Below are 12,269 nucleotides of genomic sequence, written 5' to 3' on the forward strand. Positions count from 1 at the left end.
AGGAGATATTTCTTTGCAATATTCAATCAATATCTGATTGACATTTTTATATTACATTTAATATATATAGTTTTTTTTATGTGTAAAAGAAATATTTATAAAACATTTTTGATTAATATCTATGTAAAGCATAGGTTTGATGTATAATAAAATATCTTTTTGATGTAACATCAATATAATTTTCATGTCCTAATCAAAAATATAAAAATGGTAATATCTAATGAATATTTCAATAACATCATAACAATATATTTTTTCGATTTTATTTAGAAAATATTAGTTAAAAACTGTTTCATAAACGTTTTAAGATAATATGTTTAAAAGATATTTGTAAGATGTATGATAGACATGTTTTCCAAATGTTTGTTAAGTGCATATTTGAGTGAAGCACATGTTTGATATGAAAAAAGAAATATTGTATAAGCATTTTTACATAATATTTCTAATTGATATTTGTAAGATGTACGACAAATGTTTGTTTCTAATGTTTGTAACTAAGTGATATTTGTGTGAAGCCCATGTTTGATATGAAAAGGGAAATATTTTTTATTTAATTTTTTAATCAAATTAACATGAAGGTCACCTCATTTTTGATAGAAAGTTTTAACAATTCTTATCTAACTTAGACGAAAATTCCAATCAAGTCAATAGAAAAATTATCTAGCGAATATATATAACGATTGTGTTTAAAGAGCATTGAGGACTCAGAAAAAAATCAAATGATAAATTCATACCAAATAGGACTACGATAATCTGTGCATAGAACTAGAAAATTCTTTGTATTTTGCCTAATTCAAAGTTTTCAAAACAGTATTTATAAAAAATATCATTGATATTTCATGCCAATAAAGAAATATAAGCCAACATTGTGCCAACAATATGCCAACGTATTAGGTACTTATCTCCCCCCTTATATCACATAATAAAAAAAATATTTTTTATATTATTCCAACGTTCTAACAAAAAAATGTGTTCTTTAATATTCTCTTTATCTAACATTTTCAAATCTGTGTAGTCATTTAAATATATCTATCTAAATGATTGAATAATTTTATGCACAAACAAAAAATATTTAAAACCAGGCCAAAACAACAAATACAATTTGAATATATTTTAATTTTTTTCATCTTACGTCAGTGAAACAAATCATAGACACGAGTGATTCTTTTTGCTCTCCAATTGATAATTGTGAAACTACTAAATATTATAATATCATATAATATCTACCAGTAGATTCTATGAGTTGAGTTGAAATAATTCAGTTTAATGCATCAACTTTTCATTATAATAGCTAGATATATGGTTGTAGACTATATTTAAAAAACATTTAATTTTGGTAGACATCCACAAAACATATCCTAGACATAAGAAATTTTTTTTGTCCAGATGTTTAAAAGATGTTGTTTGGATATTTTCAATTGACACTGAATAATATCAAAATTATGTTATTTCAATATAAAATCAAGATATTTAAAAATAATGCTCTTTAAACATTCAGAAATATTTCCAGAAAATATGCTATTCACATGAGTACAGCCAGACATATCACGTCAAAAACATGTTTTTGAATGATATTTTGGTGACATTTTGCAATATATTTTGAAAATATCAATAAAATGTTTTTGTGCTACCTGGGCATACGTTTCAAAATGATGGCACTAGTACTGCATGGCACATGGCATAAACATATTGATGTAATTACAAAAAAGGGCATACACACGACTGCAAATTTGAGTCAATCCTTGACAGACAAACACTCGAGACAATAGAGATTTACTAAGTTAGCCTTTGTCAGGAATAGCTAGGCCAATTGTTTTCCATGATTAGTTTCATGTGTTTGACCTTTTGATTTTTGGCATTCAGTGCCGGATAAGGAACTTTTCGTTTTGAATTTTCCTTGGAGTTAGGTATTGTTGTTATCAGAGGCGGATTTAGGGGGGGGGGCAGGGGGCCCGGGCCCCCCTTTTTGGGAAAAAAATTGGTTGCTTATATAGGGAATCACTGAAGCGTGACTGGAGCGGGCCCCCTCTTAGGTCAGTCAGTGGGCCCCCACTTATGAAAATTTCTGGATCCGCCACTGGTTATTTTACCTTTGTTCAAAAGATGCATTGCATGATTGTCATTTTCAAAGTGCTTCCAAGCCAAATTTAGCTCTACTCGATGCGTTGAACATGGCGTTTATTTCATTTTTTTGGAAAACCGTTGAAGTGTAGTCTTTCATTTTCGAACCTGTAAATGATTTTATATAGGAAAATTATTTCATTTTATCTGCGAAAAAAAAAGAAATAAAACCGACAAAATAGCAAAACATGAATACATATAACGCTCTTTTGTCAAAACCGGCAAAACTTAGCAATCAGTATTATCAGAGACATGTATACTAAAAATGTCTCTGGTAATATATGTAACTTTAGAAATTAAAAGATCTTTATATTCAATCGAAATCATAAACAGATAGAATATATCAGAAGGAATCTGAGAACAGTATATCCTTATATGTTCCTGGAAGGAATGTACTGGTACTTTCATTTAAATCGATATTCGAAACGGTTCCGAATTGTCTTTGGAATATGGTGCCGAAATGCTGTAGTGCCGAAATGACTTGCTACCCTAAGCGACCATATTTATTTTCGGTGTCTTCAGCGACAAAAATAGAAACGTGTCAGAAAATTTAAACAGGCATCAATCTGATCAATCTGATTTTTTATAAGAATAGAATCTTTGACATGGGTAATTAAACATATCATTTGCCGTACCCCAGGACATTTCCATTAACCTAAAGCATATGTAAACTTTCTTATTTATAAAGCCAGATTGTACAACATGTACAAGATTTTTCTTTCATATCAACTCAAGCAGACGAAACAAATCATTTTCAATTGTTTATTTAAAAGATTACTTGGGTTTTACTTTTTTGGAATTCATTTTTTATAAACATTTGATACTGCAAGTCTAGTAAGTATAAAAGTGTTCACAACTTCGTATAGATACTTATAAAGTTAGGTTATAAGAAAAAAATGTTGGAAAATATTGGTCTTTGGACTAGAAGTAGAACATGAACAAATGTAGTTGAAAAAGATTTTGGTGCAGACTGTTTAATCAAATAAAAGATTTTGGTGCAGACTGTTTAATCAGATAAAAGATTTTGGTGCAGACTGTTTAAACAGATAGTTTACACTGTTATAACATCCCTTGATCAGCTGTTAGACTGTTTGTCATGTTAGTCAATACAATGTAAGTCAGGAATATAATTAAATGTTAAAAGGGTTACCATTAGCTGATAAGATTTTTGCACCTAAAATGCTAAAACAAACACACAATTTCAAAAGCAAATAATGATTGAAAAAATGGCAGACTTCATACAAATTAACAAGTATTAATTTAGCCAAGCTTTGGTAGAAATTAGACTGAAAAGTTTGTTTTAATGATTCTGTTATAACTTAAGCTAATTAGCAATACCTGATCCTGATCCTAAGATCAAAAATTGACACGACTACTGTCTCTCTCTTACGGTGCACCATTCCACCTATGATCCTGGTTCTGATTATTTGCATGAAGTGAGTTCTCAGACATCCCACTTATTGAAATGGGAATTTTACACTAGTCATTTTTTAGGGCACTTTAAAGCTTGCTGTTTGATCCCTGTTGTCAGACATACATGTATATATTTGTATGTTGGCTTACTTTTACATGTTTTATCAATTGTGACTTGGATGGAGAGTTGTCTCATTGTCACTCATACCACATCTTCATATATCATGTATATCATTAAAAGCAGTGTGATTAGAATATTGTGAAGAGCAAAGATTTGCAAATCAATTTATGGAATTGATCATTAAGGCATGACTAAACAATTGTAGATTAAACATGGAGCAGGTGCATGATGTGTCATGTGTGTCTTGGAAAAATAAATTGTTTATTTATCAATGTCTATGTTAGTCTAGTCCAGGGATGGGGTCGATTACTTTAAAATGTAATCAGTCTAGTCCAGGGATGGGGTCGATTACTTTAAAATGTAATCAGTCTAGTCCAGGGATGGGGTCGATTACTTTAAAATGTAATCGATAAAATAACAATTACTTTGCTAATAAAATGTAATCAATTACAATACAATTACACCCTTTTTCATATGTAATCGATTACATTAGATTACTTTTCTTTAAAGTAATCATGATTACTTTAGATTACTTATGATTACATTGTACTGTATATTGCAATATATCAAAGTTTTTTTTATAATTTTTTATCCTCACAACAAAGCTTATTTTAGTGATTTTTTTAAAAGCCTTAAATTATTCATCTTAATTTAAAGAATTTATAGACAAGTACAGTGTAACATGAGTAATTTGATAAAATAGCTATTAGACATGTGCATGTACTTTCTCTATGTATAAGATATAACTTTATTTTTTTCTACAAATTTTAACCAACTGCCTAATTAACAAAAAACCTGAACAAATAAGGAAAAAATAATTAAGTATAGTTATTGTCTGTTGGGACATAATTGACATATCCATTAATGTTTTTACAGGTGTTAATCACCACTTCCATTTTTTTTAACAAACAATAGGTGAGCTTGGGTATTAAAATTTTATTGTCTTAATAACAATATCAATAAAGTTAAAAGTGGTTGATTGTCATTATTTTGTTTGAAATTTTTGAATACTTGATCTAATTAATAATTATTGTCAGATGGAAACACAAAACAGCTTTGTAATTTAGGAAAGTATATACATTTCTCTTTAAATTAAGAAACAGTTTTAGATTTATTTTAATAAAACATATATCGTACTAATGAATCTTCTGACGTCACCTGTTGTTTACTATGCATATTGTTTGTAATATTATGCCATATGTATATGTTACAGGGAATTTGTGAAATCAGCGATTTTGTAAAATCACTGAAATTTCAGGGAATTTGTAAAATCACTGAACTAATTAGTGATTTTATAAAATCCCTGATTTTGACTAGTGATTTTACAAAATCCCTGAAATAATTAAGATCTTTTTTACAGATTCACCGATTAAATTCAGGGAATTTGTAAAATAAATTTATTCATTTTTATTAAGAATTTCTGTGAAAAAGCCTATAACAGTAACACTCAATAAGTTTGAGATTACTCTAGCCTTTATTTTAATATTAAGTGAGCTGTTTTCATGCACTATACAACTGACATACTGTAGAATAATGGCTAAGGCACAGGGGCCGTATGCATAAAACATCTTAACTTAAGTATTCCTTAAACTTAGATTTCACTAAGAATTTCCTTAGTTAAGTAAAATTCTTAAGCGTTATGCATAAACTTACTTAAGTCTTCACTTAACTAAGGAATACTTAAATCGGAACCTTTCTCTAATTACCGTATGATATTAGCTCATCACATGTACTCATCCGTGTAAAAGTTTGTTATGATTATTTAAATTTATTGATCAATGCATGCTTTTATTTTAAAGAGCTGGGGTTAAATTGATATTGGTATGTAAAACAATTCAAAAGAACGTATAAACGTATGAATGATGAACAATAGGCTGATATAAGACAACGCTTTTCAAGGTTGATGTTTTTACGGATGAGCATTGGAAGAAAAATATTTCAGTAACCCAAATGAATAATCTTTAATCATCTTTTAATAGGTGTAATATTTTTTGGATACAACAATATGTTTTAAACTCTAACAAAACATGATCAAGGTTTCAGTGGCGTAGCACAAGACTAAGGGTAACATTGTAAGCAAATCATTTTACAAAACATTTTTTTCAATAAAATGTTCACTAATTATAGTTCAGCTTATAATTTATGCGCTGACATCTCCCTTTCCAGACCCCTGATTTACATTTGTTTATGGTTTGAAAAAAATCTATTTTGATGTGAAATTCACATTTTTATCACTTCCCTTTTACATAAAAAAAAAGGGGGGGGGAGGGTATGCCCTTCATCTTTAAAATAAAACTAAATTGAAAATTCAAATGACCCCCCCCCCCCCCCCCCCCCCCAAAAAAAAAAAAGAATAAAAACACACACACATGATATAAAAAATGTTTTTTTGCGTGCCCTCTCTTCATTCCTTAATTCTGTTTGAACTTACAGTTACAAATGATACACGCGCGGTGTATTTTTAAAATCTAAAAACATGCACGTACAGAGTAAACAAAAGAAAAATAGAACCATGAATAACATGAGTATAAAAACTGAGTACTTTTTGGTATACACACGAGATATGGGAAATAGTATATAACTACCCACTGTTATCTCTTGATTTGTTGATTATACGTGATTTGAAGAAAATTACGATCATCGTTAATATTTAGCAATAAATAAATGAATAATTAGTATTTTATTACTGATATAGTTATTAATCAATTTAACTGTAGGTAACCTATTAATGTTCTGCAAAAAACGCATACTTTCGGCTGATTTTTAACTATGTTTGAAAATTTGAGGAAGCTCTATAGGTACCTTAGACTTAAGTGTAATCTTAGGCGTTTCCTTAGTATAAGTAGTTTTATGCATACCACTTAAGTTTTGTGGGCGTGACTTAAAACAACTAAGATTTTACTTAGGAAATACTTAGTTTAATATTTTTTATGCATACCACTTAGATAAAAAGGGCGGAGTTTCCTTAACTTAAGTGTTTACTAAGGAAAATCTTAACTTAAGTAGCTTTATGCATACGGGCCCAGATGTCTTTAAATCAAGAACAAACATACACACAAAAAGTTACTTCAAATAATTGAGGTAAATTTAAAAGGTAACATATGAAACCCGTGGGAAAATATGATATCACTACCTTGTTTGAAAGAAAGTTGCTGCTTATTATAGTTTTTTTCTGTAATTACTATAAAAAATAAAACAAATTATATAAAAATTTTAAAATCAAATATAGAGATGGAAAATATGGTTGATTGCTGTCATAATAGAAGAAAAACACATATGTTAGGTATAAGAAATTGAGTGGGTTAGGGTATGTGATTCAATGGCAAATATTACATTCATATCAGAGCAAGATCATCTTATTGCTGCATGAAATTTGATATATAAAAAGCAAACAAGTGTTGTATTATTAATTTGATGCCTACAAAATAACATTGATATTAAAAAAATAATAATAATAAAGACAACAGAAAATATAGGTAAGAATAATGTGTTTTGTATACTTGCATGTTTATGAATAGGTTCTAACCAAGCAAAAATAAAAAAAAAGTTTTACTTACTTTGGTCATATATCAGATACATATATTCTATCACAAAGGGATATAACCTTGAATAAGTGTTTAAACTTTCTCTCTCATGTAGGAATGGAGTTCTTCATTACGGAGATTTGATCAAATCGTTTAATAACGCTATTCATCAGATGAAGATGTTTTAAAAATATAATGTATGTCTTGAAGACAAGTACAGCATAGTTCAGAAAGTTGACATATCAAAAGGTCATGGTGGTAGGGACGAAATGGTATTAAAAGTGCGCAAATAGAAAGTGTGCAAATGTTTCTTACAAAGCTTTAGAACTTTACAAGGAACAATGAGAGGTGATAACTAAAAAAAAACGTAGAGCTGCTACAGTAAACTAAAGGCATTGTCGTTAAGTATAAAATAGGCAAAGATTTGAAATTTCCGAAGACAAGTTGATTTGATTCAGATATGCATCGAAAAGCAGATAATTTTGTAACAGATGTCACCCAAACTTGTCATGCTAAAATAAGTAATAACAGTGGTCTAAATATCCGTTTATATGCTTTTTTGGTCATTATCATTATACATTAGTGCTAGCTCATAGTGTTTATTAACGAAAATATGTCAAAATCATTAGTGATCAGTAGTATTTTTTTAATTAAAAAAAACACATTTCTAATAGAAAGTTTTACTTAATTGTAATCAGGGATTTTACAAAATCCCTAGCTCTATTTTCAGTGGTTTTGTAAAATCCCTAACAATTTCAGGGATTTTACAAAACCACTGGAAATGTTAGTGATTTTACAAAATCACTGATTAGTCCAGTGATTTTACAAAATCCCTGATTTTACAAATTCCCTGTAACATATACACTGTACATGTACTTGTTTGTACTGATGAGCCGTAAGGCTCAAAGTTAATAAAGAATAAAAATTAGAAAGCACATATTAGTCAATGCAAGTCTGATATACATGATATACAAATGTATGTGAATTTAAGGAAACTGCTAAATAATGTTATAGACATGATAAAAAACACAACAGACATTACTGAATTACTATTCAGAGGTTCTTCTTGTACAACATTTGTACAAGTTCTTTTTATTTACTGGGAGAATTAAATAATAATATCATGAATATACCATTAACTTTCAATTTGTTATATTCATATTTTCTTACATAAAAGCAATACAAGGTTTAAATAATTTCTCCTAAATTTTCAATTTCTACAAAAAAATATTTGGACAGATGTATAAATAATTTTTTTTTACATTATCCTCGATTTTTCAAATTTGATAATGTAAAAAAATGCTTTAAACAATTTGTCTTTGGTAAGCTTATAACATGTATAATAATAGAGTTCCATGCTTCATCTCATTAATTCATCAAAGAAACTTATTATGCAAAGTTCTTTCAAAGTTATTGCACAAGGTCTTTAAAAATTGCCCATTGGAGGTCTATATTAAACTGAGCAGTGTTTGGAAGATACATGTAACAAACAAATGAGATTTTCATTGTCCAAAAATTTACACTTAAATTGAATGATAAGTCATAGACATCTCAGCAGTCTTCAAGCTGAACTGCTAAATCTACAGGCCCGCAGCTCAATTTTTGAAAATTTTTAGTTAGATTCTGTTGGCCTGTAAGTCTGATTTTTACAGGCCCGAGAGCAATTTTACCTGCCTGGGCTGCCACTTGTCGTGAAGACTGCCATCTGCAAAGGACAATTAGAAAATTTAGTAGAGCAAAGAAGTCCTGAGAAATTCAAGAAAAGAACATAAAAACATTTTGTCTAAGGGACATGTTACAATGTACTTTTAAAGCCATTAAAACCATTACCTACATGTATACAAGTAAGGGACGACATCAAAAATTCAATGAAGGAGAAAAAACTTAATTCAAATAGTTTGGGGTGGGGGGTGGGGGGGGGGGGTCAAAAGTGCTGCAAGTTTTGTTTTATTTACATCAATTTTATATATATCCTTATTGGTCAATTAATTTTTCCCAAATTAAGTTAAGAGGGGGGTATGGGGGTCAGTGAAAAAACGATTTGAATCAAGTTTTTTATCCTACATCATGTACATTGAACTTTTGATGTGGTTCCTAAATAAAATATACTTGTAAAAGTACATGTATCTGACAAATTTTCTTAAAAGTATATTGATATTAACTTCTTCAAGTAAATAAGAAATAAGTGAATAACTTGTACAAGTACATTGTTGAAGTACCCCTGACTGATTAATAAATTTCCAGAAGAATAGAAAACATATGGGGGTAGGTACAAATGTGCTTTAAACAAGAATTCATGAGTAATGGGGTCGAGAGAAGTTTTTCCAATATATTTAAATCATGCAAATACATGATTGTGAACTGTTTTTATTAAAGAATAGAATGAATGGTAAAAGTTGGTGAAAAAATGCCTTCCATATCCCTCACATATTTTTTTCCTGGAAAGCCCATGGATACAAAAAAGAATGAATTGCAATCAAACATTTTAAAATGATCTTGCTACTTTTAATAATGTTTGATTATCCTAACTGCCATCAATCATAGCAGTTATCAGTCAGGGGACTTACTTAAACAAGTGATTTTCTAAATCACTGATGCAAGTAACATTATTTCCATAAAGGTTGGAAGTTAGAGTTGTCTTTCTTTAATAATCACCTATTAAAGTAGTACACATTAATCACTAGAAGAAGTGATTTAATTTTATTGTAGCTTTAAATATAGAATACTACTGATCCAGGGACTAATTATGTTTCTAAACTTATCAGAACCAACATCTGTGTTGTCTAGGATGACCAGGTCATTTCAGGTGATGACCTTGTACTGAATCTAGGATAATGACATAAAAATCACTTGTTTAAGTATCAGACCTCAATTTCCTTCCCAAAAATCACTTCTTTAAGTATCATTCTTTTAATACCCCCACTAATTTCAACACCCCTGAACAGTGAAATTTTTATCCCGAACAGTAGAATTTTATTACATAATCTGAAAGATGAAACCTTGAACTTCACAGGAAAAATACTCCCACTGTTGAAAGTATCAGATCATTATGTAAAGCCATTATTATAGCATTTTTTAATTAAAATAGAATTTTCAGCTAAATGATAGCATCATAGGCATAAACCTTGCTACTTAAAAGAAGCAAAAAGTTCATATTTTTTAATTTTACTAATTAAAAGATATTATTTAAACCTACATTGACATTTGTATGTGTTTAAAATTTTGAAAAAACTACAAAATCTCAATTTTGTTAAAACCTCGAATACATTGTATATGCTACTCAAATAAGTGATTTAAAAATCACTTATTTCAGTAAGTCTCCTGACTGGTTATAATCAAAGAAGATAAAATGATTTATAAGATAATAGACTTGATACACCAGATGTAATGCTTGAACTGTTTGTTTCATTGTTCTGATCATGCAACAATGTACAATCTGTTACTATATTACAATGACTTCATCTCAAGCAAACAATACTTCCTATGTCTGAGCATAACATGTTCTGATAAATTCTAGTACAGTTATATAAGGAACAATATATAATAAGTTAATGCAGTCACATGACCAGCATTGAACAGTGAGTGTCTGAAATTTGAAATATTTAGGGATTGTAGTAGAACGAAATGAAATACGTAGGTTACATGTAGCTTCTTTTTTTACACTATTTTGTTATTTTAATTCAGAATAAATATAAAGGAGAGAAGAAATGCTTATCAATAAAAACTTGATAGAAATTTAAAACATGTGACAGCAGACCATTTGCCAAAATATTAGAAAAACATGATAAGCTTCAGTAAATATAAACATGATCAACAGTGACCAATATTTTTTTCTGCCAAAAGGTAGATCCAGCTATAAAGAAATGTTTCGTTTCTATGTTGTGTTGCAATTTTAATCTTCTTTTGTGTATCAAATGATTAATGTTGTGTTGATTTGGCAAAATTTGCTTTGATACTGCTGCAAAAGTTATGTATCAGTAGTATGGGAAAATTATATTTATAAATGTATTAATTCTTGTGCAATGGTTTCAGGAAAAATGTGAAGTAGTATTTTAAATCAAGGATAAGAAGTTGGACAGGAGTACATATCACCATCATGGAGTCACTTTTGACTGCTGGAGACACAGCTTACAGCAGGCCATCCAGGATGACAATGAAATACACTAAACTACATACGGGGGAATCCAATGGAAATGTTGACCAGGGTAAGTACTGTATATTTTTAAAAAGTAATTTGAATCTCCCTGCTGTAGGTATCATTATCCTTGACCGTCTGTCCATTAATCTGCCTATCTTTCTGTTTGTCCCATTCATGTTTAAGCACTATATTTTTAGTTTTCCTCATGATCCAAATGTTTGAAACTCATACACAATTCTACAATGTTCTAGGAACCAAACTTACAGACTGGTCTACAAGTCTGATATTTGACAATGAGTCACTTACTTTCCTAGAGTTATGTCCCTTCATAACATGGAAATGGCAAATTTTATTGTTTCTGCACCCTAAAGTTGCTAAACATTCTAAACTAAGTTTTTCTCATCCAAATTTTATAAAACTCATACATCATGTACATTGTACATATATATCATCATACATACTAAGAACAAATCTCTCATTCAGAGTTAGAATTTAGGCAGTAAGTTTGTTACCATTGTAGAGTTGTGCCCCTTTGTAACTTATAAAATTATTAATTTTTTCCTTACCACACTCTTTCTTAAGTTTTCCTAATTCAAATTTTATGAAAAACTCATTCACAAATGCTTAGAATCACAACACTCAGACAGAATTTTCATTTTGGCTGTTTGTCATTAACAAATCTAAAGTTATTGCTCTTATTCCTTAAGCTGTTAAGTTACATGTGGGAAATTGCAAATTTTTCAGATTCTTGCATTCTTAAGTTATAATAGTTATCAAAAGTACCAGGATTATAATTTTATATAAGTTTGTCTCATCTAAATGTTATAAAACTCTTACACAATGCTAAGAAACACCCCACACAGACTTAATTTGGGCAAAGAGTCATTTACTGTTTTAGAGTTATGCCCCCTTTAACTTGGAAAATAGCAAAAGCTTTATCAGGGGCATTTGT

General features: G+C 29.5%; 1 protein-coding gene across 1 annotated transcript in view; it reads left to right on the forward strand.

Moving 5' to 3' along the window:
• Positions 1–2,707: 2,707 nt before the first annotated feature.
• Positions 2,708–12,269, forward strand: part of LOC143076326 (putative transporter SVOPL) — a 44,896-nt gene continuing 35,334 nt past the window's right edge. The window contains exons 1-2 of the mRNA XM_076252047.1: positions 2,708–2,730; positions 11,212–11,384. Of these exons, the coding sequence (XP_076108162.1) occupies positions 11,276–11,384 (109 nt within the window). The 5' untranslated portion in view covers positions 2,708–2,730; positions 11,212–11,275. The remainder of the gene's footprint in view (positions 2,731–11,211; positions 11,385–12,269) is intronic.

Source organism: Mytilus galloprovincialis, chromosome 5 (genome assembly GCF_965363235.1).
Source record: "Mytilus galloprovincialis chromosome 5, xbMytGall1.hap1.1, whole genome shotgun sequence".
In the NCBI taxonomy this organism is placed as follows: Eukaryota; Metazoa; Mollusca; class Bivalvia; order Mytilida; family Mytilidae; genus Mytilus; species Mytilus galloprovincialis.